The sequence below is a fragment of the Antechinus flavipes genome, chromosome 6 (genome assembly GCF_016432865.1).
Source record: "Antechinus flavipes isolate AdamAnt ecotype Samford, QLD, Australia chromosome 6, AdamAnt_v2, whole genome shotgun sequence".
NCBI classification, from domain to species: Eukaryota; Metazoa; Chordata; class Mammalia; order Dasyuromorphia; family Dasyuridae; genus Antechinus; species Antechinus flavipes.
Window position 1 is genome coordinate 258842291 of NC_067403.1, and position 24627 is coordinate 258866917.

The 24627-nt window shown below is 52.1% G+C and overlaps 2 protein-coding genes and 1 long non-coding RNA gene across 3 annotated transcripts; 2 read left to right on the forward strand and 1 right to left on the reverse strand.

The window, feature by feature from the left end:
• Positions 1-1348: 1348 nt before the first annotated feature.
• LOC127541716 (uncharacterized) lies at positions 1349-12308 on the forward strand. The gene is made up of 6 exons (XM_051966934.1): positions 1349-1402; positions 1547-1663; positions 2878-2925; positions 8920-9098; positions 9723-9842; positions 11922-12308. The coding sequence occupies exons 1-6, from the start codon at positions 1349-1351 to the stop codon at positions 12196-12198; spliced, it is 795 nt and encodes a 264-aa protein (XP_051822894.1). The 3' UTR covers positions 12199-12308.
• Positions 12309-12477: 169 nt separating this feature from the next.
• Positions 12478-14578, forward strand: SMIM38 (small integral membrane protein 38). Its single transcript, XM_051964234.1, has one exon. The coding sequence runs from the start codon at positions 13454-13456 to the stop codon at positions 13583-13585; it is 132 nt and encodes a 43-aa protein (XP_051820194.1). The 5' UTR covers positions 12478-13453; the 3' UTR covers positions 13586-14578.
• A 5221-nt stretch (positions 14579-19799) lies between these two features.
• Positions 19800-24047, reverse strand: LOC127539772 (uncharacterized). Its single transcript, XR_007948031.1, has 3 exons — positions 20606-24047; positions 20409-20478; positions 19800-20376 (listed from the first exon to the last, which is right to left on the reverse strand). It is a non-coding gene; the product is annotated as an uncharacterized LOC127539772 (long non-coding RNA).
• Between the last annotated feature and the right edge of the window lie 580 nt (positions 24048-24627).

Genomic DNA, 24627 nt, shown 5'->3' on the forward strand with positions numbered 1-24627 from the left:
TTATCTGCTGTGGGAGACCATGGCCACGAAAGGACAGGAAGAGGTCTCAACCTCTTTTGAAGAACACCATCCTGGCCAACTGACCAAAGTGGGTAAGAGACATATGGGAAAGAGAAAGAGACAGAGAGATAAAATTGGAGGTGGAGGCAGAGACAGACATAGAGACAGAAACTGAGATGGCCAGAGAGATCAAGCCTAAGACTGCTGCTGTACCTGTGACAGGTAATGAGGCTCTGAAATCGGGGGTTATCATTGGTCAGCCATTTTTCAGTCACGTTCGAATCTTCATGACCCATTTGGCATTGACTTAGTAAAAATACTAAAATCAGAGACCCCCGGGACATATTTTGTCGGTTATGTGACCTTGGACAAGTCATTCAATCTCTTGGACCCTCGGTTTTCTTATCCTCAAACTTTGGAAATTAAGCTACATGGCCCCAGAAGTCTCTTCTTCAACTTCAAGGAGGGAGGGATATAGGACTGGAGAGAAAGTGACTGAGCTGAAAGACAACAAAGAATGATTTTTAACCCCCAAACGAAAAGAGCTCCCCTTTGTAAACTTTCTTGGAAGCGCTTTTATTGGGAGGTGAGGAGCAGTCACAGCTGCCACGTCGCCAGCCTCTAAATTTCACAAAGCCCACTTTGGCCAGAGCTCCCTAGTGCCACACAGGAGCCTAGACCTTTTTGAAACAGGAAATCTCACCGGGCAGGACTGGCTGGGATGCGAAGGCCTGACCTTTCAGGATTTATCTTAATCCCTGGTTTCCTTTTCTGCTCCTTCTCCCTGTCCTCCCTCCCCAGAAACAAATCTCAGAATACAAAAACCCCAAAGAGATTTCTGGGAGCTGGAAGGACCTCACATCTCATTGTCTCTTGATCATGGCTCAATAAGCTCATTTCCTGACAGGGAGAGCCACTGTCCCCCAGACCTTCTGAAGCCCAACAGCTCTGCCAGCCATACCCCTGCAGTGGAGACCCACTGGGTAGAGCCGTTTCAAGTGACTTGCTTTTCAGAAATGTGGGAACTAGAGCTTTAGCAGGTGGGCAGCCCCCGCTCCTAGGCACGCTGGGAGCAGGGTGGATGTGGTCATAGTTGGAGATTTGCCAGCAATGGCCATTCCAAAGTCCTCGAGTCCCTGGAGGACTGTGTCATCCTAGTGAATGAAAATTATCTGCCAGTGGATGGCCCCAGCCCTTTGTGGGCAAGACCAGTCGGCTCGACTAACTTGGGATGGCAAGCAAGGGCATTTGTGGATTCCTTGAACTGGGAGGCAAAAGATCCGAGTTCTTGCTTTGGTCTAGTCACTTACTAGCTTGGGAGAGTTACTTCATAGTAGAGTAATGAGTCATGGCTGTAAAGCTTAAGGACTTGGGTCGCAATCCCATCTCCGCCTCTCGTGACGTGAGTGGCTTTTAAGTCACATCCCCTGGACTTCCTCTGCTCCTTTGTAAAATGAAGAAATTAGACGAGGCTCCTCTGAGGGACTTTAAAACTTTCAATTTAGAGTCTTGTGATCTTCCTCAGTTTCCATTTCCTTATGGGTAGAACGAAGGCGATGAGATCTGTCGTACTTTGCTTCATTGCCTCCGAGTGCCATTGGGAGATTTTGTCGTATATGTCGTTTATGTGCCGTACACAGACAAGGAAGGGTTCTATAAACTGGTGAGTGCTGTATACGAATGAGCAAGAGTTCGGCCAACTGTCCAGTAATGTACACGAATGAGAAAGGGCTCTATAAACTGTGGAGTGCTGTACCCACGTGAGGAATAAAAACACTTGTTGACCTTTCCCTGAGATCCCCAGGTTTGTCGCCCGAGGCAGGGGCTGCGGGGAGGCCACTGAGCGGGGCAGGCCCGACGGGAGCTGGAAGTATGTGGGCGACAGGGAGTGTTTCCCCAGGATGCATCTGCCTGGAAGGAGCTCAGAATAGCCCCGAGGATGTCGGAGCGGTCAGGAGGCCATGGCCGAGCTTCCTTTTGGCCTCAAGCTCTCCCTCTCTCTTGGGATGGCCGGTGCCTGCTATTCCTACTGAGCGCCCTCGAGTGCCAGAACCAGAAGGGACCTATTTAATATCATTTTTAATTCGATGCTGCAAAATTAGGGCTTGACCCAAGTCCCTTCCAGCTATAAATCTCGATTTTGATGAGACTGACTTTTGCAAGGTCACATGGGTAATGACAGAATAATAATGGCATGGGACTTTTGGGGGTTTGCAAAAATGCTTTCTATCCATTATCTCATTGGGGTCTCACAGTATGAGTTCTAGGTATAATTGCTCTCATTCTCCAGAAGAGAAACTGAGGCTCAGAGAAGTGAAGTAGCCAATGGTAATTGTCAGAGATAAGATTTGAACCCAGGCCCTGCTGGGGTCCCCACATGCTTTTCTGTCCACTATACAATGCTAAACTGGGGTTTGGGGATCTAGAAATCGAGGTCTGATCCCAAGGTCCTGTATTCCCAGGTCTCATGACCCCTCTGCTTGCCTTGGAAATCAGCTCAAGAGCCTGCTTGACATCTAGGACTTTTAAGCTAGAAATCGTGACTCCTTGATGCTACAGAGGGGAAACTGAGGCTTATGGTGGGGAAGTGCCCAACGCCTCCCCAGGAATGGCTACAAATCCCAGAGTTGGATGGGACCTCGATGTCATCAGCCACTCCCTCATTTGTCAGAATTGGACACTGAGACCCAGAGGAGGAAGTAGCTTATCCACAGTCCCTCAGGGAGGGATTCCAAATCATGGTTCAAAGATTGGCAGAGCATTTGGACCTCTGATCTCCTTTGACAGGGAAGGAAACTGAGGCCCAGGAGGGAATAAAGCTTGCTCAAGGCCCCTCCTGAGGAAGCCATTTCCTGCTTTGGTGCCTGTGGCCCTCAGCTGGTCAGCCCCTTTGACTTCTTCCCGAACATGTGCACTTCTGAGCAGGTAAGTTTAGCAGTTCCCTCCCTCCCTCCTTCTTTCCCTCCCCCTCTCTCTCTTTCCCTCCCCCTTCCTCTTTTCCTCCCCCTCCCTCTTTCCCTCCCCTCCCTCTTTTCATCCCCCCTCCTTCTTTCCTCCCCCCTCCCTCTTTTCCTTCCCCCTCCCTCTTTCCCTCCCCTCCCTCTTTTCATCCCCCCTCCCTCTTTTCCTCCCCCTCCCTCTTTTACTCCCCCCTCCTTCTTTCCTCTCCCCTCCCTCTTTTCCTCCCCCCTCCCTCTTTCCCTCTCTCCGGGATTGGCGCCCCCGACAATAGGACTGGTAGGACCCAGCAGCCGTCCTCGGCCTTCCGCAGGGAAGCCTGCCTCTCATTTGGGAGGCTGCAGAGAGCTTCTGAGATCAATGTTCCTTTATGCCATGAAGTCATTGCCTCCCCCCCAAAAAAGCCCCGTTTGTGTCTCTCTCCAGCATCCTGCCATTCCCCTTTAGACTTATGGCCCCATCACTTCCTCCCCAGAGTTCTCTGCTGCAAATGCCTCTCACAGCTCAGGAAGGCGGCTCCCCCTCCCAGCTCGCTCCCTCCTTTCTGAGGAAGAAAAGGCTTCCCGGGCCCGGGAGCTCCTTTATGCTGCTCTTGGCCTGTTCGCCGCCCGAGGACATCATCCTGGCATCGGGCTCCGTCCGATCCCACATCAACCAGGGTCCCATTCACGGCCCGGATGAATCTTGGCCTATTAACTCTTGCTAAGCGTCTACGTCATCCCCTGGGAGCTGGGGGTGCTCTCTGGCTGCAGGGCGGGTTCCAAACAGCCGGGCTTTTAGAGGGATCCAAGTAGGAAGGAAGGAGGGAAAATCAGTAAATCCTGAGGGGGGAAACCTCTCCTTACCTACTCGTCTCCTTAGGATATACCCATTTCCCCTCCCCTCCCCTGGGACAAATCAGGAAGCTCAGCGTTGTTTCCATCAGCAGAAGTAGCCGTTGGTTGACAAACACGATGAAAAAGTCAGGTAGAAGGATTTTTCAGCTGAGGCAACTGAGTCTCAGAGAGGTCACCCAGCCGGCGTGTGAGGAGATCTGAACAGGGGACAGTCCCCTGGAGATTGGGGGGAGGGGGTGGGCAGAGAGGGGACAGGAGGGGGCAGGGTGAGAATGGGAATGGGGGAGGGGAGGGAGGATCGCCACAAAGAACACAGGATGCCTGGAATAAAGGAGGCTGGATAAGGAGGTGGGGGCTGTGTTGGGAAGGGCCTGGAATATCAATCATGGGATAATGGGGTTGTGGATCTGGAAGGAGGGACCTCAGTTAGGAAGTGTCACAGGCAAGAGGCAAACTCCGACCTCTCTGGACCTGGTGAGTCTATCATGCTGCTCTCACACCCAGAAGCTTCTTGGGAGCACTGGTGGACTTTAAGGTTCACTTGCCTCCCCTTAAGCTGCAAAGGATATAGTGAAAGTGTTATTCTCCCCATTCTCCCCATTCTCCCTCTCCAGAAAGGAAAATTGAGGCTAGTACCTTCCCCCACAGGGTTACTTTGTACCCATTTTGTATTAAGTACCCACTAACCTGAGCTCCTTAAGGACAGAACCTGATTTTGCTTTTGCTGCATCCCTGGTGCTTAGTGCAGTGATGGGCACATAGTAGGTACTTCATAAATGTGAGGAATTGAAGCCACGTGCTTGGACTTGAGCAGCTCGTGCGTGTTGGAGCCAGGATGCAGGAAATACTGAATCCAATACTGAAAGCTGCTTCCATGGACCCAAGAGGGCTGGGCAAAGGAGGGCTATCTCCTTCCCCACTTTTTTGGGGGGGATCGGCTGTAATTCTTTCAGGGTGATGCTCAATTCAAACCCCAAGACTTTCTCAGCCCTCCCTGGGGTGTTTTGGGAAGAGTCCTGGCCGGGGAGCCCATCAGATGTGGAGCCAGACTTGGACTCAGCCCAGAATCTCTGGGAAAGCACTGGCTGAAGTGCATGAGGCTCTGGATTCAAAAGCTGATGTTCTTCGCTCTTTGCTGTGACCCTTTCTGGTCTGTACACCTCACAGGGGCCCTTCTTGCCCTTGGTCTCTGACTCTAATTTCAGACTGAGCCTTAGTTTCTTCATTTGCACAATGGGGAAAGTCCTGTTGACATCTTCTACCTCTCGGGGTTGTTGTGGGCATCAAATAAATGGATTGTAGAACTCAGAGGGCATCTAGTACAACTCCTCCCCCATCATCCCCATTTTACAGATGAGAAACTGAGGCTCCTTGAGTTTAGGGGTCTTGCCCAAGGTCACACAAATAGTAATTCCCAGAAGCAGGATCTGAATTCAATTCCTCCATTGTAAAAATGGTGATTTTTCCCCCATTACCATACTCTTTCTAGCTGTATAAAATTTAGCTGGCCTGGCCATTATTCTTCTCTTTCCCTTCTCCCAATAGAAGCCTTAGGTTTCTAGCTAGCTGGCTGCCAAGCTTGTTCTGGAGCTAGAGCTGGCCCAACTCTGCATCTCTTTGGCCGCTCAGCTGGGTCCTGGGTCCCCCCCACGTCCCCCACCCCTTGGGCTCCAGTTTGTACCAAATCCCCGGCACACCGTCGGCAGTGGGGGCCGGGCTGGAGGCCCATTCAGCGGAGGGGGTTCGGGGCCTCTTGGCCTGAGGTGAGCAGAGCGATGGAGGCTATTAGGCATTCCGATAAGGGCGGCTGAATACAGCTCTGGCCTTTGTGAGTCCTAATCCCATGTTCCATCGGCTTCTGGACACGGCTAATTTATTTAGACTCTCTTTCTGTCCCTGACAGCATTCTTCTTCATTAGCTGTGTGATCCCCGGGAGCCGAGCAAACGCTGCTTTCAATGCTCCCCAAAGCGGAGAGGTTCATTCTTTTTTCCAATTTTAGTCCCTGTGGATTCCCTCCGACGCTGCTCTGGCCCCTCACAGAAGCCGGGGGACACTTAAAGCAAGTTCTATCACCAACTGGCTACAAAGAAAACGCCAGCCCTGGGAGCACGTCCTCTGGCCCGGTTTAATGAGGTCAGGAGGGGCTCTCCCTCTCCCCGAGCCTTTCCAGTGTCTAGGACGTTAGCATGAGCAGAGGGTGTTTCGTAAGTGTTTGCTGCTTGCGTGGAAAATAAAGTCAATTTTTGCCAGAATCTGCGCTTCCATGGGCCGGGAGCGATTCTCTCATCTCCCAGCGTGTCGTTTGTGGTAGACTGGAAGTGTAATTCTACTGGAATGTGTTGCTAGTGCTGCGAGTTCCAATACGGTCAGGACAGGATGACATTGATCTTGGGCCTTCAGAGGGTCATATGATAGTGTCATAGTCCATCCCTTCTATTGTACAGATCAGGGAAACTGAGTCTATAATGTGGACGTACGTTCATTCAAAGGGAGGAAGAAAAACAAACGAGGTGGAAAACCATCCATCTGACTGTGTGGCCCTAATTGTGCAGAAAACATTCGGACAGAAGGACACATTTAGGTCCAGGTCTGGCTACAGGGGGTCAATAGGGCATGTTTTGGGGGAGGTATATGTTTGTATATTGTGTGTGTGTAAATGCATGTGCACGTGTGAGTTTGCATGTGTGCATGTAGAAATGCTGATTCTGAAACTTCTGCTCAGTTTACAATACTGGTAAAACAATGGTGTGTTTTGATACACTTGTATAGAACCTGGTTAAACTTTACAACTCTTGTGTAGCACTTTGTCATGCCTTACACCACTTATACAACACTCTTCACACCTTCCATACTTGTAAATCATTTCCATATATCTTACAAGACAAATACAACACTTTGTCGCACCCTTCAAAATGAATACGACACCTTGTTTTATTTACAGCTCAATACAGCTCCTTTTGGTCTCTTAAAGCAATAGTTAAATATTTTATTCTACCTTAAAACGCTTCGATAACTCTGCTTTATACTGTATAATAAAGAAATAGCCCCTTGTTGTACTTTATAGCACCAGCATGGCACCTTAGTATACGATACAACAGCTGAACAGTGCTTGGTTATACTTTACATTTAATGAGTGGATAAAAAAATTATTAAAGGCTTACAATATGTCACAAACTGTGTTAAAGGTAGGAGATAAATATACTTAAAAAAAAAAGTAAGAGAGTTCCTACCCTCAAGAAGTTTTCATTTTCTTTTTTTTTTTTAATAACTTTTTATTGATAGAACCCATGCTAGGGTAATTTTTTACAACATTATCCCTTGCACTTGTTTCTGTTCCAATTTTTCCCCTCCCTCCCTCCATCCCCTCCCCCAGATGGCAAGCAGTCCTTTACATGTTGAATAGATTACAGTATATCCTAGATACAATATATGTGTGTAGAACTGAACAGTTTTCTTGTTGCACAGGGAGAATTGGATTCAGAAGGTAGAAATAACCCGGGAAAAAAAACCAAAATGCAAATAGTTTACATTCATTTCCCAGGGTTCTTTCTTTGGGTATAGCTGCTTCCACCCATGATCAATTGAAACTGAATTAGCTCTCTTTAACAAAGAGATCCAAGGAAGTTTCCATTTTAAAGGGAAGACAACAAATATAGGGGTGAAGTGGGGGGAGGGGAAAAACAGAGCAAGGAGGTGAGGGGGGTACCTGGTGTCTCCAGCCACCCAGCTGAGATGTGGGTTTGTGTGCACACACTCAGATCCCCATCACCTGGGGCCTGGATTCAGGGAAAACCAGGTTCCGAAGCCAAAGTCTGATGTGGAGGCTGATGATACAAAAGAGGAGAAATGTAGGAGTGTAACACCTTGTAATACCGTACACCATAGTGCTTTGTTATACCTTACAGAGCTTGTTCGACAACCGTTATGTCTTCCGTCACTTGTTCAACATCTGACCATATATTCCAACACTATTTAACCCCTCCTGTATACTTTCCAGCACTGTTGAACACCCTGTTGTGCCTTCTAACACTTGTACACCACCACGTCCTCTCTTACAACGCTTGTTTAACACCTTTAATCACTAAAGCGACACCTCAAACGTGCATCACCACGAGTCTGGCAATTCATCTCCCCTGAAAACACCCACAGTCGCAGCCAGGGTGGAGTTTCTTGGTTGAATGGTATAAAACAGAAGTGTTTTAAGGCAGAACCAAGCGTCCGGGTATTGCTTCAGGAGACCAAAAGGAGCTGCACTGAGTTGTGAATAAAACAAGTGTTATATGACCTTGGTGGGTGCATCAAGGGTTGGATTTGTCTTGTAAGATATAGGAAGATGATTTACAAGGGTGTGAGGTATATCATAGTGATCCACGGTCTGTGGCTGGGCAGGTAAGAACCAGACCTTCAGTTGACCAAAATATAAAAGGTGGGGAGAAAGCGGGGCTCCCTCTTTCCCATCTCTGCGGCCTCTGGGGAAAGGCTGGTGGAGGCCGCCTGACTCGTGGTGGTCTCCCAGAAATCACCTCCCCGGGCATGAGAATCACAGACTTAGGCCTTCCTCATCCGCCAATCATCTGAGCACGTGAGGGAAGAGAAGGGCTCTCAGTTCACCCTGATGGAAAGCAGCTATTGGGGTTGGGATTCTTAGGGACAAAAATGGGAGGAAATGCTTTCCAGGTGGGGGGGCAGCTGGGCACAGGAGCAGAGGGGAGACGCGGGATGGGCTCCCATAAGCCCGAGCCTGTTTTGACCCACCATAGACTCTCACTGCCTTCTGATTAGCCTTGACTTATTCATCGGATGATAGGGAGAGTTGAAAACCATTCCCTTCCCGGACAAGAGGCAGCCATGGAGGTAACTTGACCGATGCGCCCTCTCTCTTGAAGGACATTGCTGACTTTCTGTCCTGCTGAGTCATGAGCGACCAAGGACGGGGGACAGCAAGAGGCCCGGTGTGGGGCCACCCACTCACCAAGGTGACTGCCGACTCCCTCACCTGGGTCACCTGCTTGGGAATTATTGACTTTACCTGCTGGGTTTTATTCTGTAAAGATAAGTGGTTGTAAAGGTCAAACTTGTTTCCAAGCAGGGGAGGAGGTGTTTGCTGGGCTCCAGGTCTTTAGGTCGGAGGAGAAGGAAGGAAGCCCGGCAGAGCCGACTTTGTCCAGCCAGCAGGAAGGAGGCTGAAACCTGGCTACCCTTTCGGTGTGGAGAGGGGGAAGAATCCCGGCTGCCAAGCCAGTCGGCAACCTCCCAGCATCCTCGGCTCCAAGTGTTTCCCTCAGAAGTGTCCAGCTCACTGGTAAGTGGTGTATGATCTCACTCATCGGGAAAGAAGCAGACTCTTTTTACTGACCTTTCAATAACCATCCCAGAGACTATTCATGGTCTTCTCCCCAAGATCTATCCCCACCCCAATTGTATTTTAAAGAGAGAACTTTACAGAGCCTAGACTCGGGAAGGGAGGAAAGCTCTTGAAGGTTCTCCTCCCATCCGTGCCTCAGACTTTCCAGTCAGGGAAGCCCCAGATTTCAAAGCTGGATGCAGTCATGTCATCTAAACCCCTCGTTCTAAAGATGGGGGTGATTCTGGGTCCCCGCGTCGGGGAAGGGGCTCCCTGATGTTGGAGTCAGGGAAGGAGCTCCCTGATGATGGAGTTGTATCTAGACAGACATTTGTTTGGGAAATATCTGGAGACTCAAACTCAAAATGAATCGGTGAGGTGATGGCAAATGATCCCATCAGCCAGCATTTATTGAGCACCGACTTTGCACCAAGTACAGTGCGGGGCAGCGGGATCACAATGATGAGAATGAAATGGCCTCTTCCTTCAGGAAGCCTTCAGGCTAGGGACAGGCACTCCCTTTGGGACATATCCAATTTGACCTATGGGGGGGATGGAGCGGACAAGATGTCTTCTCTACAGGAAAAAAGCTCAGAGAGAGGCTGAAGATCGAAGATGTGGAAAAAGAGGAAGTTGGAAGGGTCGGTCTCTGCTGTCCCGTCCTGTGTCCGAGTCCACCTCTGATTTGCAATTGAGGAAGAAGTGAGTGATTTGTCCAGCTTGGCTCAGGCTCCAGGTGAGCGGGGCCTTTCCCTGCTTCTCCCTGGGGCCTCCTCACTCTTGTCGGGGATATCACCGGATCCCCAATCAGACACGACGGACTCTAGCAGGAAACTTGGTAGGTTCTGGGGGAGCTGGGGAGGCTCCCATCTTCTCTTTTCATGGAGACACTTGTGCACTCTCAGCCGTCCCTGTGGGGACCTCTCAGGCGGGCCAGCGTAGGCAGGGACCTAGGGCACCAAGCTTCGGGATCGCCACAGCAAAGGGCTAAAAAGAAAAATGATAACAATCTTGTCCCCTGGGACCCGCTGGGATTTGCTTTGTCACAGGGTTCAGGTTTGGAGGTGACCTTGGGGCTCCCGTAGTCTCACCTCTTCATTTGACAGGCAGGGAAACTGAGGCCCAGTTTTCTCTCCCTCGCCCTTTCTCCAGAGAAGAAAGGGACTCGGCCGAACCCACCGAGGAGCAGAACCGGAAAGTAAACTCGGATCAGAGAATGATGGGATTGGAGGTTTTATATCTAAAAAGGATATTAAAGGTCATTTCATCAAGGGAGAAACGGAGGCTCGGGGAAGGAAGGGGACAAACCCCATCACACAGGTAGAAAGGTTGGATCCGGAATTTGAACCCCACACTTTCCGGAGAAGCCATATTGAATTGTGGGCTTCATTTGTGCCCTCCGGGGAAATGAAGGGGTTACTCATTAATCATGGTCTAATTAAAAAAAAAAAGCAATCACAACACTTGCTTAACAAAATTGTTTACTTAGTAGTTTGTTGAGGGTTAATTACTGGGGGGGCTCCGATTAGCATCCAGAAAGTACAAAAGGCAAGGGTGAGCAGGCAGGAGCCAGGGCCAGGCTCAGCCAGCTGCCTCCTTTGTGTGGCCCAAGGTGTCGACACCACCCAAGTTATGGAGGGTGGGTGTTGCCTCGGGGGGGAGGAGGAGCCCCTTTCTGGAGCTCGTGCTGGCTGAGTCGGAAGGGGTGCCCCAGCTGGCCTTGGCAAAGCTCCCCGGCCCCACCCCGGGCACCTGCCTGCAGGAGGACAGGCCCGAAGGCCCAAGGCTCTGGATCTGAGCTAGGGCAGCCCCTCAGCTGGCAAATGGGGGAGTGTCCCAAGTCACCCAGGGAATAAGGGGGGAACCAGGGTTCCAAGCTAGACACATTTCTGTGGACCTCTGGGGAGGGGGGCTTGAGGCCCCCTCTGAGAGAAAGGGCAGAGGGGCAGGGAAAAGCTTTAGATTTGAAAGTCCTGGATTCAAATCCTGCCTTGCATTTTTTACCGTGGGACTCTGGGCAAGTCATTCATCTCATGTGTAAAATGGGGTGATAGAGTCTGGCTCACAGCCTTGCTGGAGGGAAGTAAAGTCCATCGGGAGGAGTCACCACAAATGGAAACGATGGCTTTAGACCAAACCAACAGGCAAGAGGTGGGGCTGGGGACCCTCATCCTCTGAGATCCCAGGTCCCAGAAGTCCCTGCTGGGGGGGAAGGACGCCTGGAAAGGGCTGCTTCCCAGAGGCCCCGGCGCCCAGGGTCTTGGGGTGAGGGACACCTCTAAGACCTCCTCTTCGAGCTCTTGCCAGCTTTGCACCCCTGAACAAGAACCTGCCCACTCTGGGCACGGAGAGGAGGGGCTTGGATTAGAAAGCCGGAAGGTCCGTTCTAGGCCTGACATTCTCCGTTCTAGTGTTCCTTCCAGCCTGTGTTCTAAGGCCCCTCTCAGCTCAGACATCCTGGTTTTAAAGCCACCATTTGGGGGAGATGGAAAACTCTGGGGGTGCAAGGGCTAGAAGGGGTTGTTCCCATCCCCCTTCCTCCCTGGGCCGTAGAACCAGCCACCCCAGAGCCTCCTTCTGGGCCCGGCCGCCCGTCTGTGTGGCCTTTCCTGGGACAGACTCAAGGCCGCACTTGCATCTGCCCACAGCCCCTGGAGTTCTGCCCCCGGGCGGCCACCCCGGCTCCTCGGCTCTGATTCTGTTTTCTCTTGTGCCCCCCCTCCTTTCCCTTTTCATCTGTTCCCCTTCCCTGGCCTCCCCCCGCCCCCATTCCATCTCCAGGCCTGGTGCCTCCGGAGGCCGCTGGACAGCGCCGCCCGCCACTCTGAAGTGCTGGCTAATTGGGGGAAGAAAGGCTGCGATTGTCTGTCTGCCCGGGCTGGACGGGCCCGCAGGGCCGGCTGAAAGGGCCCAGAGGAGGTGCCCGCCCGCCTGTGCCCGGCAGCTGCCGCCGGAGATGTTTGGGGATTACGTCAGCACCGCGGAAAAGAGGGACGGGGACGCCGAGGGAGACGGGGACAGGCAGAGGGGGGGAGAGGGAGACACAGAGACGGACTGAGAGACAGGCTGAGAGACAGAGGGAGAAAAGGGGGGAGACTGAGAGAGACAGACAGAGACAGACTGAGAGACAGGGAGAAAGGGGGGAGAAAGAGAGACAGAGAGAGACTGAGAGAGAGAGAGACAGAGAGACAGAGACAAACTGAGAGACAGAAGGAGAAAGGGGGGAGACTGAGAGAGACAGACAGAGACAGATTGAGAGACAGAGGGAGAAAGGGGGGGAGAGAGACAGAGAGAGACTGACAGAGAGACAGAGACAAACTGAGAGACAGAAGGAGAAAGGGGGGAGACTGAGAGAGAGAGAGAGACAGAGAGACAGAGAGACAGAGACAAACTGAGAGACGGAGGGAGAAAGGGGGGAGAAAGAGAGACTGAGAGAGTCAGACAGAGAGCAGGGGGGGAAGGGAGAAAGAGAGATAGAGAGGGAAAGAGACAAAGACAGAGGAGAGCCTGAAAGAGACAGAGAAAAAGAGAGAGAGAGAGAGAGACAGACAGACAGACAGACAGAGACAGAGAGAGAGATGAATAGATAGATAGAGAGACAGACACAGAGACAGAGACAGAGAGAGACAGTCAGAAAGAGGGACACACAGAGAGAGACAGAGACAGAGACAGAGAGAGACAGAGTCAGAAAGAGAGTCACAAAGAGGGACACACAGAGAGAGAAAGAGACAGAGACAGAGAGAGACAGAGAGGAGAAGGAGAGAGAGAGAGAGAAGCCAGCCAGAGAGAGCTGAGCAAGCCTGAATCTACTGAGGGGTTCCCCCACCCCACAAAAGCCTCCTGACAATGCTGTCATTGTCAAGTACAAAGAGTTGGTAATTCTTAATGAATAGTCCATGGGGCCTCTTGACTAAATAGTGCGTTCCATGGCCCAAATCTGTCAGCTGGAGGCTTCTCCCGCCCTGGCGAGTGAGTGAGTGGCACGGCGCGGCCGGGAATGCAGCAGGAGCCAGGCAGCTGGCAGGAGCGCCCTGGGCACACAGACCTTAGGGAGCCTGGTCTCTGAAGTAGAGGAAGTCTGTCCTGGAGAGGCCGCTGTCAACCTCTGGTCCAAGCCCCTCATTCTAGAGAGAGAGAAACAGGTCCGGGGAGAGGACTTGCCCAGGATCACACGGATGATCTTTTGATCCCCAGGCCAGGCCTGTTTCTACCTCACCTCAGTTCTCAGCCTAAGTTCTGCCTCCTACTGTTTTCTCAGCCATTCCCTCTCTCCTCCTCCTCTTCCTCCTTCCCACTAAATTCTGAGTTTAAATATGGATTCAGATCCACTGATGGTCTTGTTGGTGATCATCATCCTAGCGCGGTTTATTCTATGGTCTTGTCTTGGGACTTTTGTTGATTATCGACTGGCCCGCAGGCGACCCGGCAAAGCCAAGGAGGACTAGAGTCCTCAGCCAGTCAGTCTGGATTTTGGCCGCAGATGGGGTAGTCCTGGGCTCTGGAGCAAAAGTATAAGCCTCTTCTCAGTGCTCCTTCTTTCCTGGGGATGACTTCGCTTCTGGTTCCGGCAGGAGAAGCAAGTTTGGGAACAGGGTCCTCCAGACTCCTTGGGGCCAGCTGGTTCGGGGATGGCCCAGTGAACTTCAGCCGTTCTGCTCTCCTCCCTTAGATTGTGCTCCTTGGGCTGAGATAGGAGTGTAATCTCAAAGCTAGGGCAGAAGCTTGTTCTCCCTGGAAAGGCTGTCAGAGTAGGGTAGCAGAGAGAGCCAGGGGAGGTGAGGCAGAAGGGGAAAAAGGACAGGGCTTTACCTTCCTGGAGAAGGTAAAGCTTCAGCAATCTAGGGAAGGTGGGAGGAGGAAATGAGAAGGGAGAGCGTGAGAGGCGGCCAGCGATGCATCTTGTCTGAGGAAGGATACAGGTGCAATGTCCCTGGATAGCCACGGAGGGAGGTCTGAGAAGACTTGGTCACCTACTTACCTTCCCCACATGGTCCAATCTGCTGGTCATTGAGGTGGGGTGGGGATATATTCACTATGGAAGATGGAAGCCCGGATACGGAAACACAGGACTCACTTCATCAACACTCAGTGGCTTGATTTAACTTTCCATTTAACATTTAGATGTCCTTGGACATGTAATAACTAAGACTCCAGTCAAGTCACCCAATCTCTGCATGTCTCAGATCCTCAACTGTAAAATGGAGATCAGAAGAGCACCTACTTCACAAGGTTGTTGTGAGGAGCAAGTGAGATAATTATAAAAATGCTCAATACTCAATAAGGCACTCGGTGCCTTAATAAATAATTCTTCTATCCCATCTATATTCTATTTGTATTTACAAAAGAGAAACGAATAATGGAAGGGAGGAGGGACATCACTGAAAAAGAAAATTGTATACAACAGGATGACTGACTAAAGTTCTATGTTTACTTGAGAAGGATTTGCCTAAATGAACAGGTCATTTTCTCTCTTGGGATATGTGCAGAGGGTTGGGGAAGTCACATGTCCTTCAAGTGGTCTCAGTGCTAAGGACTCTGGTTGCATGATGACTGTCCATATGGAGATGTATCCCTGAACTTCCTTGTTCACCAGTTCCTCCATTTTTTAGTTTTCCAAGATCTAAAGTTTCACGTGTAATGGTGCTCCACTTGTAGCCTATAGCATGAAGAGCATGTGGCATGTGAACATGCCACGTTGTGATCCACCTTCACTTCCCACAGCCTCTCTGGGGCTTTCCATCATAAGTCTATTGGAACTGGCCTGAATCACCTCATTGTTGATGAGAGTCAAGTCCACCAGAGCTGATCATCTCATAATTTCATTGTTGCTTTATAGAATGTTCTTTTGGGGCTGCTCATTTCACTCAGCATTGGTTCATGTAAGTCTTTCCAGGCCTTTATCAAATCATCCTGCTGATCATTTCCTATAGAACAATAATATTCTATTATATTCATATACCATAGCTTATTCAGTCATTCTCCCATTGAAGGGTATCAACTTGCCACTACAAAAAGGACTGCCAGAAGCATTTTTATACATGTGGGTTCTTTTTTATGATCTCTTTGGGATATTAGATCCAATAGAGACACTGCTGGATCAAAAGGAATGTACAGTTTGATAGCCCTTTGGGCAGAGTTCCAAATTGTGCTCCAGAATGGTTGGATCAGTTCACAACTCCACCAACAAAGTATTAGTGTCCCAGTTTTCCCACATTCCCCTCCAATATTTATCATTACTTTTCCCTGTCATTTTAGCCAATCTCGGAGTTGTCTTAATTTGCATTTCTCTGATCAACAGGGATTTAGAGCATTTTTTCATATGACTAGAATTGGTTTTAATTTCTTCATCTGAAAATTGTTAAATTAATCAATTGGAGAATGGCTTGAACTCTCATAAATTTGAGTTAATTCTCTATGTATTTTAGAAATGAAGCCTTAATAAGAACTTGAGGGCAACACTATCCAGAAATTAATCAGCATTTATTAAGTGCCTACTGTATATCAGGCACTATGCTAACCATGCCTGAAGACTCTATCCTTTATCCGGCCATATCCTTTGACTATTTATTATTTGAGAAATGAATCATGTTCTTATGAATTTGACAGTTCACTCTATATTTGAAAAATGAAGCCTTTATCAGAGATATTTGCAATAAATGCCGGCCCCTCCACTTTCCATTGCTTCCATTCTCATTTTGACTCCATTGATTTTGTTTGTGCAAAATTTTTTTAATTGGATGTCACCAAAATTATCTAATTTATATCACATACTTCTCTTTGTCTCTTGCTTGGTTATAAATTCTTTTCTCCTCTATAGCTATGACCAGTACACTATTCTTGCATAAAAGCAAATTATGGTATTAGAGAAGGCCTGCTATCCCCACTTTACAGATGAGGAAATTGAGGTTGAGCAAGTTTAAGTGATTTACCCTGAGTTTATACATATACACACATCTCACACATACGTCCACATATGTGCATACACACTTATACTGATGCAATAGTCACACATACATGTGTGTGTACATGCACATGTGTAATTATGTATCTGGGCTGTTTTAAAGTTTGCAGAGCACATGGCTCGGGTCCATTCATCACAGAGGGAAGGTGGGACCCACTGCCCCTCCCGGACCCTTTGCCCGGCTCTAAGAGAGCTCCTTCTCTGTCCTGAACATTCTCCATGTTTTCCAAATGCAAACAGCCCGGACTAAGCTAAAGGAAAACGCTGACTTACAATATTGCCCTGATCCCCGGACCTAGCCTGAAGCCTGGCCGGTGCCTGTGCCCTCCCCAGATGACGCCCTCCCCAGATGACCCCCTCCCCAGATGACGCCCCCCCCATGACGCCCTCCCCAGATGACCCCCTCCCCAGATGACCCCCTCCCCAGATTATGCCCTTCCCAGATTACGCCCTTCCCAGATTATGCCCTCCCCAGATGACCCCCTCCCCAGATGACCCCCTCCCCAGATTATGCCCTCCCCTAATGACCCCCTCCCCAGATTACCCCTTCCCCAGATGACCCCCTCCCCAGATGACCCCCTCCCCAGATGACGCCCCCCCCATGACGCCCTCCCCAGATGACCCCCTCCCCAGATGACGCCCCTCCCCAGATGACGCCCTCCCCAGATTAACCCTCCCCAGATGACGCCCTCCTCAAATTCTTTGAGCCAAATCAACATTTGGTCTCCGAGTTTCTTTTTTCTAGAAAATTTGTTTTTAATTCACATTGTTCTATGAATCACGTTGGAAGAGAAAAATCAGAGAAAAGGGAGAACCACGGGAGGGATTAGAAGGACAGAAGAAGAAGGGAGCAGTTTGTGCGGAGCCACGCTCGGGCTCCTCGGATCTTCTTCTGCCGCAGACGCCATTTTCTGCCGGAAGCCTATTGCTTTGGATCGCTGGCGGAACCGCGCCTTCCCGAGCGGATCACGGCCGTTTCTGCTGTCCCGGGAACGCTGGTCCCGCTTCTGTTGGTCTCTCTCAGCATCCGTCCGTGTAAAGCGGCGCGCTCGGCACTTTCTCTAGAACGACAGGGTCCCTTCACCTTCACTGGCCACGGCCTGTCCGGCCGCTCCCCCCGACGGCTCCCGCCACTTTCCAGCTCTTTGCCCCGAAAAGAGCCGCGGACCTTTTTGCGCCTGCGGGCCCTTCCCCCTCTGTGATTTCCGCGGGAGACGGAGCCAGTAGCGGCCCTGCCGGCTCAAGGTGAGTCTCCCCACGTCCCCCAGGCCGGGAGTGCGGGGGCAGCTGAGGGCCCCGGGCCGGCGGCTCCGTTTCCTACCCAGCAGCTCCATGGCCCGGGCCCTGCCCCGAGCCTCAGCATGTGGGCCCCCTCCCCTCCTTACCCCCCTCCCCCATCTCGGTCCTGGCGAACCTGGCGCCCTGGGGCCCATCCCTGCTATTGGAGGGAACAGGCACGACTGGACTCGGGAGCTGGCTGCACCGCTCCGCCCAAGGGGAAGGGGGCGCACTTTGGGCCGCGCCAGAGCGTTTGGGCCAGGGGCATCTTGGCCATCGGAGCTGCGGTTTGTCTGCAGGTAACCAGTGCAGGCCGGCCTCTGCCGAGCCCCCTGCAAACAGGGGTGTGAGTGTGCGTGAGTGTGTGAGTGTGCGTGTGTGCGAGTGTGAGTGTGCGTGTGTGCGTGAGCGTGTGTGTGAGTGTGCGTGTGTGAGTGTGTGTGTGAGTTTGCGTGAGTTTGCGTGAGTATGTATGGCTGTGAGTGAGTGTGCGTGAGTGTGTGTGTGTGCGTGTGTGAGTGTGTGTGTGTGCTTGTGAGTGTGCGTGTGTGAGTGAGTGTGTGAGTGTGCGTGAGTATGTATGGCTGTGTGTGAGTGTGCGTGAGCATGTATGGCTGTGAGTGTGTGTGTGTGAGCATGTATGGCTGTGTGTGTGTGTGTGAGCATGTATGGCTGTGTGTGTGTGTGTGTGTGAGCATGTATGGCTGTGTGTGTGTGTGTGTGAGCATGTATGGCTGTGTGTGAGTGTGTGTGTGTGAGTGAGTGTGCATGAGCATGTATGGCTGTGTGTGAGTGTGCGTGAGCATGTATGGCTGTGTGTGTGTGAGTGAGTGTGAGTGAATGTGTGTGCGTGTGAGTGTGTGTGCGTGTGTGAGTGTGTGTGTGAGTGTGTGTGTGTGTGTGAGCATGTATGGCTGTGTGTGAGTGTGTGTGTGTGAGTGAGTGTGTGTGAGTGAGTGTGTGTGAGTGTGCGTGAGCATGTATGGCTGTGTGTGAGTGTGTGTGTGTGAGTGAGTGTGCATGAGCATGTATGGCTGTGTGTGAGTGTGCGTGAGCATGTATGGCTGTGAGTGAGTGTGTGTGAGTGAGTGTGCGTGAGTGTGTGTGCGTGTGAGTGTGTGTGCGTGTGTGAGTGTGTGTGTGAGTGTGTGTGTGTGCGTGAGCATGTATGGCTGTGTGTGAGTGTGCGTGAGCATGTATGGCTGTGAGTGAGTGTGTGTGAGTGAGTGTGCGTGAGTGTGTGTGAGTGTGCGTGTGTGAGTGTGTGTGAGTGCGTGTGTGTGAGTGAGTGTACGTGAGTGTGCATGTGTGTGAGTGAGTGTGAGTGTGTGCGTGAGTGAGAGTGTGTGAGTGTGTGTGTGAGTGTGTGTGAGCATGTATGGCTGTGTGTGAGTGTGCGTGAGCATGTATGGCTGTGTGTGAGTGTGCATGAGCGTGTCCTCAGGGTTGGGGGGCCCAGGCCTGGCCCCCGAGCCTCCCCAGGTGCGGGTCCCCCTTCCACCCCCCCCCCCCCCCCCCCCCCCAGCGCCCCCTCAGAGCGGACCGGAGCCAGCGCCCTGGGCCCGTCCACAGAAACCTCCATTGTGGCTCTCCCCAGAGTGTGACTCACCCCAGCTTCTAAAAATAAAAACCGTTAAGTCATGAAATGGAGTATTTCCTTTTTAAGCCAAATGTGTCTGTCGAGGGATACACAACTGTCTGCCGCGGGGAGGGAGCGCCCGGCCTCCGGTGCTCCTGGGCTCGGCCCCCCCAGAAGCTCCCCCAGGCCGGGGGCCATCCTTCCCCCTGTGGCATCTCGGAAGGGGGGGAGGCTTGTCTGGACTCCTCCTCCCTCGGAAGGGGGTTCAGGCTGGGCCGAACCGCTCCGCGACCCCCGGACCCCCGCCCCCGGGGCAGAGACGCGGCCGTGTGTATTAATAGAAAGCCGCGGTGTCTCTGTCCTGAGCAGGACGGGCTCCGCCAGCGCCGGCCGGTGGTTGTGACCCCGTCTCGGACAAATGTATGATTTATCGGTTTCCCGGGTCACGTCCTCCAGCCGCCCCCCTCTGGACCCTCCGATTTCCTTTCTCCGGCTGAGCGTGGGGGCAGGTCCGGCCTCGGCAGCTTCTGAGGCCCCGCGTGAGTTACGGCTCCGGGACTGGGCTGGACACGTGGGCCGGAAAGAGAAGGGCCGCGGGGACTCGGGCCTGGCTGCTGGCCCGGGCCGGACGTGAGGGGGGAGGGGGATGCGCCCGTGTTCCGGGGCGTCTTCCGGCCCCAGCCCCGTGGGCAGCCTCCCAGCCCTTCCCCCCCCAGGCTGCTCCCCCCCCACTCTGGCGCTCCTCCTGGGCAGGTGACCCGAGGCCACATCCCACCCCAAGCCCCCCCCCCCCCAGTCCCTAAGCAGCTACTGCCCGCGAGGGCCCCCAACTAAGGACAAACAGGGCAGCCGGGATGGAGCAGCGGAGGAGCCTGGGCCGGTGCGCTCACTAAGTGCTTCATAAACATTGGGAGCGGTGGGGGCGGGGAGAGGAAGGAGCCGCTGGGGGGCCAGATTCTGGCTCAACCTGGGGAGCCTCCCCCCCCCCCCCCTCCCCTGTACAGCAGCCAGCTCATGGACAAGGTGAGAAGTTGGCTGGGGAACGGAAACCTCTCCTGGGCTCCGGGTCCCAAGGTCCTTCCTGGCTTTGGCTTCCTGCCCACCCTGACCTTCCTGTTCTAAGGCCCTCCCACCCCTGCCATTCCCTGTTCTAAGGCCCTCCCACCCCTGACCTTCCTGTTCTAAGGCCCTCCCACCCCTGACCTTCCCTGTTCTAAGGCCCTCCCACTCCTGACCTTCCTGTTCTAAGGCTCTCCCACCTCTACCATTCCCTGTTCTAAGGCCCTCCCACCCCTGACCTTCCCTGTTCTAAAGCCCTCCCACTCCTGACCTTCCTGTTCTAAGGCCCTCCCACCCCTGACCTTCCCTGTTCTAAGGCCCTCCCACCCCTGCCATTCCCTGTTCTGAGACCCTCCCACCTCTACCATTCCCTGTTCTAAGGCCCTCCCACCCCTGACCTTCCCTGTTCTAAGACCCTCCCACTCCTGACCTTCCTGTTCTAAGGCCCTCCCACCCCTGACCTTCCTGTTCTAAGGCCCTCCCACCCCTGCCATTCCCTGTTCTGAGACCCTCCCACCTCTGCCATTCCCTGTTCTAAGGCCCTCCCACCCCTGCCCTTCCCTGTTCTAAGGCCCTCCCACCCCTGACCTTCCTGTTCTAAGGCCCTCCCACCCCTGACCTTCCTGTTCTAAGGCCCTCCCACCCCTGCCATTCCCTGTTCTGAGACCCTCCCACCCCTGCCATTCCCTGTTCTGAGACCCTCCCACTTCGGGAACTCTGTGATTTAGGGCCGTCTCCTCTGGCTCCGGTTCCTTTTCGGGAGAGAAAACCAGAGCTGGCGTCCCCGAGGCGCTTCCCCGCCCGGAAGGGGCCACATTGACAGTGGCCGCGCTCCCACTGCCGCTCTGCCCGTCTCCTCTCCTCGCGGGGAGCGCGGGATCTCAGGGGCGGCTCCCACCGGCTCACGTCACACGTGGACGCCCGAGGGTCTCCGGTGTGGGAAGCCTCTGGGCCCGGGGTCAGCGCCGAACGGCTGCTCGGCCTCTGCCTTTTCCAGGGCTCTGAGTCTCCTGGGCCCCGGCGCCCAGCGGGTGACTTTTAGGTAGAAGCCGCAGCAGGAGAGAGGCCCTTCTTGGGGGAGGGGGGCACGGGAGCTCTCGCCGCTCTCCCGGAGTGTCCGGGGCCCGAGGCCTCGAGGGGGAGCGGGCGTCCCAAGGGCCCCTGTGGGGGCTGCTGCCGCTGGCCGCCAGGCGCCTTCCTTCTAGGAATCGGGACTCGAGAGCTTTCGGAGCAAGACCCACATCAAGCCCGGCTGCCGGGGGGCAGGAGCACGGCGGGGGATTTTCCAGAACAGGTGCTGGAAGCCGGGGCTGCCCGCTCCCCCCATGGTGACGTCATCCCCGGAAAGCCAGATTTGTGTTGGCTCGAGCTCCAATTCCAGCTGTCCCGGCCCCACACATTCCCAGGCCCAGAGCCCAGCCGGCGAGCAAGAGCTCCCCCGGCCTTTTGGGGGGGGGGCTGCTCAGGAACCTCGGGACTTTCAAGGAATCTCGGAATCTCAGCGCGGGAAGAGACCCCGAAGCGTCTCTGTCTAGCCTGTGACTAAACAAAAATGTCTTCCACGTTTCCAACAAGTGAACTTTGGCTTTGAGGTCTCCACGAAATGGAATCCGTCCCCTTCCGGATTCTCTCAGAAAACAGGATCTCTTCTCCTGTCCCTCCCTCCCCAGTGCAATGGAGGGAAGGCCTCAGACTTCCGGGTGCTTTTTGATTTGTCTCCCCGACCCCCATCCTTACTGGAAACTGGGACCCAAGTGGTGACTCTCATCAAGTCACTTTGACCTCGTGTCACCGGGCCAGACAAAACCGGAGCTGGCCCTCGTCAAAGTGAGATGATTCAAACCAGTTCCCATTGTCCAGTAACGGAGAGAGCCGCCTACCCCCAGAGAGGATTATGGGAAGGGAGTGAGGACCACCACATGGCATCCTCACTCTGTTATTATTTGTTTGTCTTTTGTTTCCCTTCTCGGTCTTTTTCCTTTCTAGATCTGATTTTTCTTGTGCAGCAAAAGAAGAGTATAAATATGTATACGTGCATTGGATTTAACATACTTACATTATTTATTTATTATTAAATATGAACATATTTAACATGTGTTGAACTACCTGCCAGCTAGGGGAGGGGGGGGGAATTGGGAAGAGAAGGTTTTGCCAGGGTCAATGTTGAAAAATTACCCACGCACAGGTTTTGTAAATAAAAAGATATAATTTTAAAAAATTAAAAAAAAAAAAAAAACTAGGGCAGAGTAATGGCAAGAAAACGCAGCAGCCGCCGCAGAAGCTAACGGTCCTAAAACTTGGATCCCAAGCAAGGCGCGTCCTCCCCTCGTCTCTCCCAAGGAGGGGAAGCCTGGGAGTCCCGCCTCTCTGGCGGGGTGACGGCCGAGCCCCTCTCGGGGCTGCTCATCTCCCTTTGATGTCAGTCTGGCACCCGGGGCTCCAAGAAGCTGGAGCCCGGGCAGCGGCCGCCTTGATACTGTCTCAGCAGATGGAGTGAGCCAGCTTGAGGGTAATGAAAGGAGTCAAGCCTTCTGTGAATTAGGAGGGGGAGCCTTCCCCCAGCCCACGGAGAACTTCCTCGGCAGAATGGGCAGAGAAGAACAATTTGGTCCAATGGAGCGCTTGGAGCGTGGTCAGACGTAGAAGTTCCCAAGGCTCTCCACTGAATCAGGGCCCTCACGGGTCCCCTTCACCTTTGTCCTGCCACCGGACCTCAGTGTCTGAAAGAGAGGCTGATGACTTTGGGCAACTTGCATCCAATTCCTGCACGAATCCAGGCAACAGCCACGTGTCATTGATCCTCTGAAAACGAAGGACAAACAACAATTTTCAAAAGGTGTAACACGACCAGCCTGAATCCTTCCTGCCCTGAGACTGAGGACAACTTGTGTGATGTTTGTGATGTGCAATTCTTATGGAAATGGGGCTCACTGTACTTGGTCGGGTCCATCCTCCCACAGTAGCCACCTTCTGAGTGGTCAGGTTCTTCTTCCAGGTTCTTTCAGCTCTCTCACCATACCCTCCAGAGCTTGTATTCTTCTGACATCCCTTGGGAAACAGGATTGCCTCCACGCCACAAATAAGGCATCGAGGAAGGATTTTTATGGGGAAACAACAATTAAACAAACAAAGACACTTTCCTTCTGATCTTATGAGTGGGTTTAATTAGAAACCACGCATTGGTGTCTTCTGTGTGTCCGCGAAATGAATGATAAACACAAGCAAAAAAGGATCCGGTACATTTTCCCATCCTCCTTGAAGAAAGACCCCTTCAGCCAGGATTTAGAGTTCTTGCCTGGTAAGTGGATGGTCTGACTGCTTGTGGATTAAGATGGAGCCTCTAGACCAGTGGACAGTTCTTGAGTCTCTTTCTTGAACTTAAGCCCAGTTGGATGATATGTGGTCTGCTCCAGGCTAACTCTTGGAGGACTTGGAGGCTGTGGGATGGGGAGAGCGCCTCGGATCTCTCTTCACATTATCCCCCTAGAAGAACTGCTTACATTTATTAATGTGTTTGGTCTAGGAGTGAGTTGGCAGTGCAAGAGTCCTCCTTTCAACTTGGCAAAGCCAAGGGCACCAACCAGTGCAAGGAAGCCAGGTGGATTAAGTCTTACTTGAATATCCTGTTACCTGCCTCCTCCTCACCCACCATTTTTGCCAGATTTTGAGCTTCTTCTGATGTCACTTAATTATGTGACCCACATTGCCACATCTAAAATGACAGTCATTCTTGTTTCTGTGGACCATTAAGGTTTATATGCATCTTTCTCCCAAGAGCCCTGAGAAAGAGGTAGTTCAAGGACTGTTAATCCATTTTAATGTGAGGAAACTGAGCCTGAGAAGTAAAGAAATATTTGCCTTTGGTCATATAGCTAGGAAGTAGAAGAAACAGATTTGAAACCAGATCTCTCTCTTTCTTTCCTTCTTTTCTTCCTTCCTTCCTTCTCTTTTTTCCTCTCTCCTTCTGTTTCTCTTTCCTCTTTCTCTTTGAAATTTTCTTTATCTCCCCTTCTTCCATCCTCCCCGCTCCTTTCCCTCCCTTCCCTCTTTCCCTCCCTACTTTCCCTCCCTTCCTTCTTCCTTCCTTCCTTCCTTCCTTCCTTCCTTCCTTCCTTCCTTCCTTCCTTCCTTCCTCCCTCCCTTCCTCCCTCCCTTTCTTTCTTTCTTTTTATTTTTTCTTTCTTCCTTCCTTTCTTTTTATTTTTTCTTCCTTCCTTCTTCCTTCCTTCCTTCCTTCCTTCCTTCCTTCCTTCCTTCCTTCCTTCCTTCCTTCCTTCCTTTTTTTTTTTCTTTCTTTCTTTCTCTCTCTCTCTCTCTCTCTCTCTCCATTATGTCTAATATTGATAATATTGTTGATATTACTTTTTCTCAGACCTAGATCCAGCCTGTCTAATAAGAATTTGTGGTTAAGGAGGCTTCAAAGTCTTTTCATCCTAGTTTCCCTTCATAGCACAGGAGCTGGCTGGGCCATCACTTCAGTCCAGCTAAGTCAGAAGATGGTGTGGTGTGCGTGTTGGGGGAGGGTATAACTGGAGTGCTCGGTTGGGGTCAGGGGAAAGCAGAGGGAACCCAGTCCCAGAAATAGGACTCAGAATAAGAAGCTGGGCAGT

Excerpts from the sequence above, each read along its gene's own strand:
- SMIM38 (XM_051964234.1), top strand. The coding sequence starts at position 13,454 with ATGGATTCAGATCCACTGATGGTCTTGTTGGTGATCATCATCCTAGCG.
- LOC127541716 (XM_051966934.1), top strand. The coding sequence starts at position 1,349 with ATGGCTGTAAAGCTTAAGGACTTGGGTCGCAATCCCATCTCCGCCTCT. Across the intron at positions 2,926-8,919 it reads ACATGTGCACTTCTGAGCAG|GTCGGAGGAGAAGGAAGGAA; the intron begins GTAAGTTTAGCA and ends CCAGGTCTTTAG. Across the intron at positions 9,099-9,722 it reads CAGAAGTGTCCAGCTCACTG|GAAAAAAGCTCAGAGAGAGG; the intron begins GTAAGTGGTGTA and ends TCTTCTCTACAG.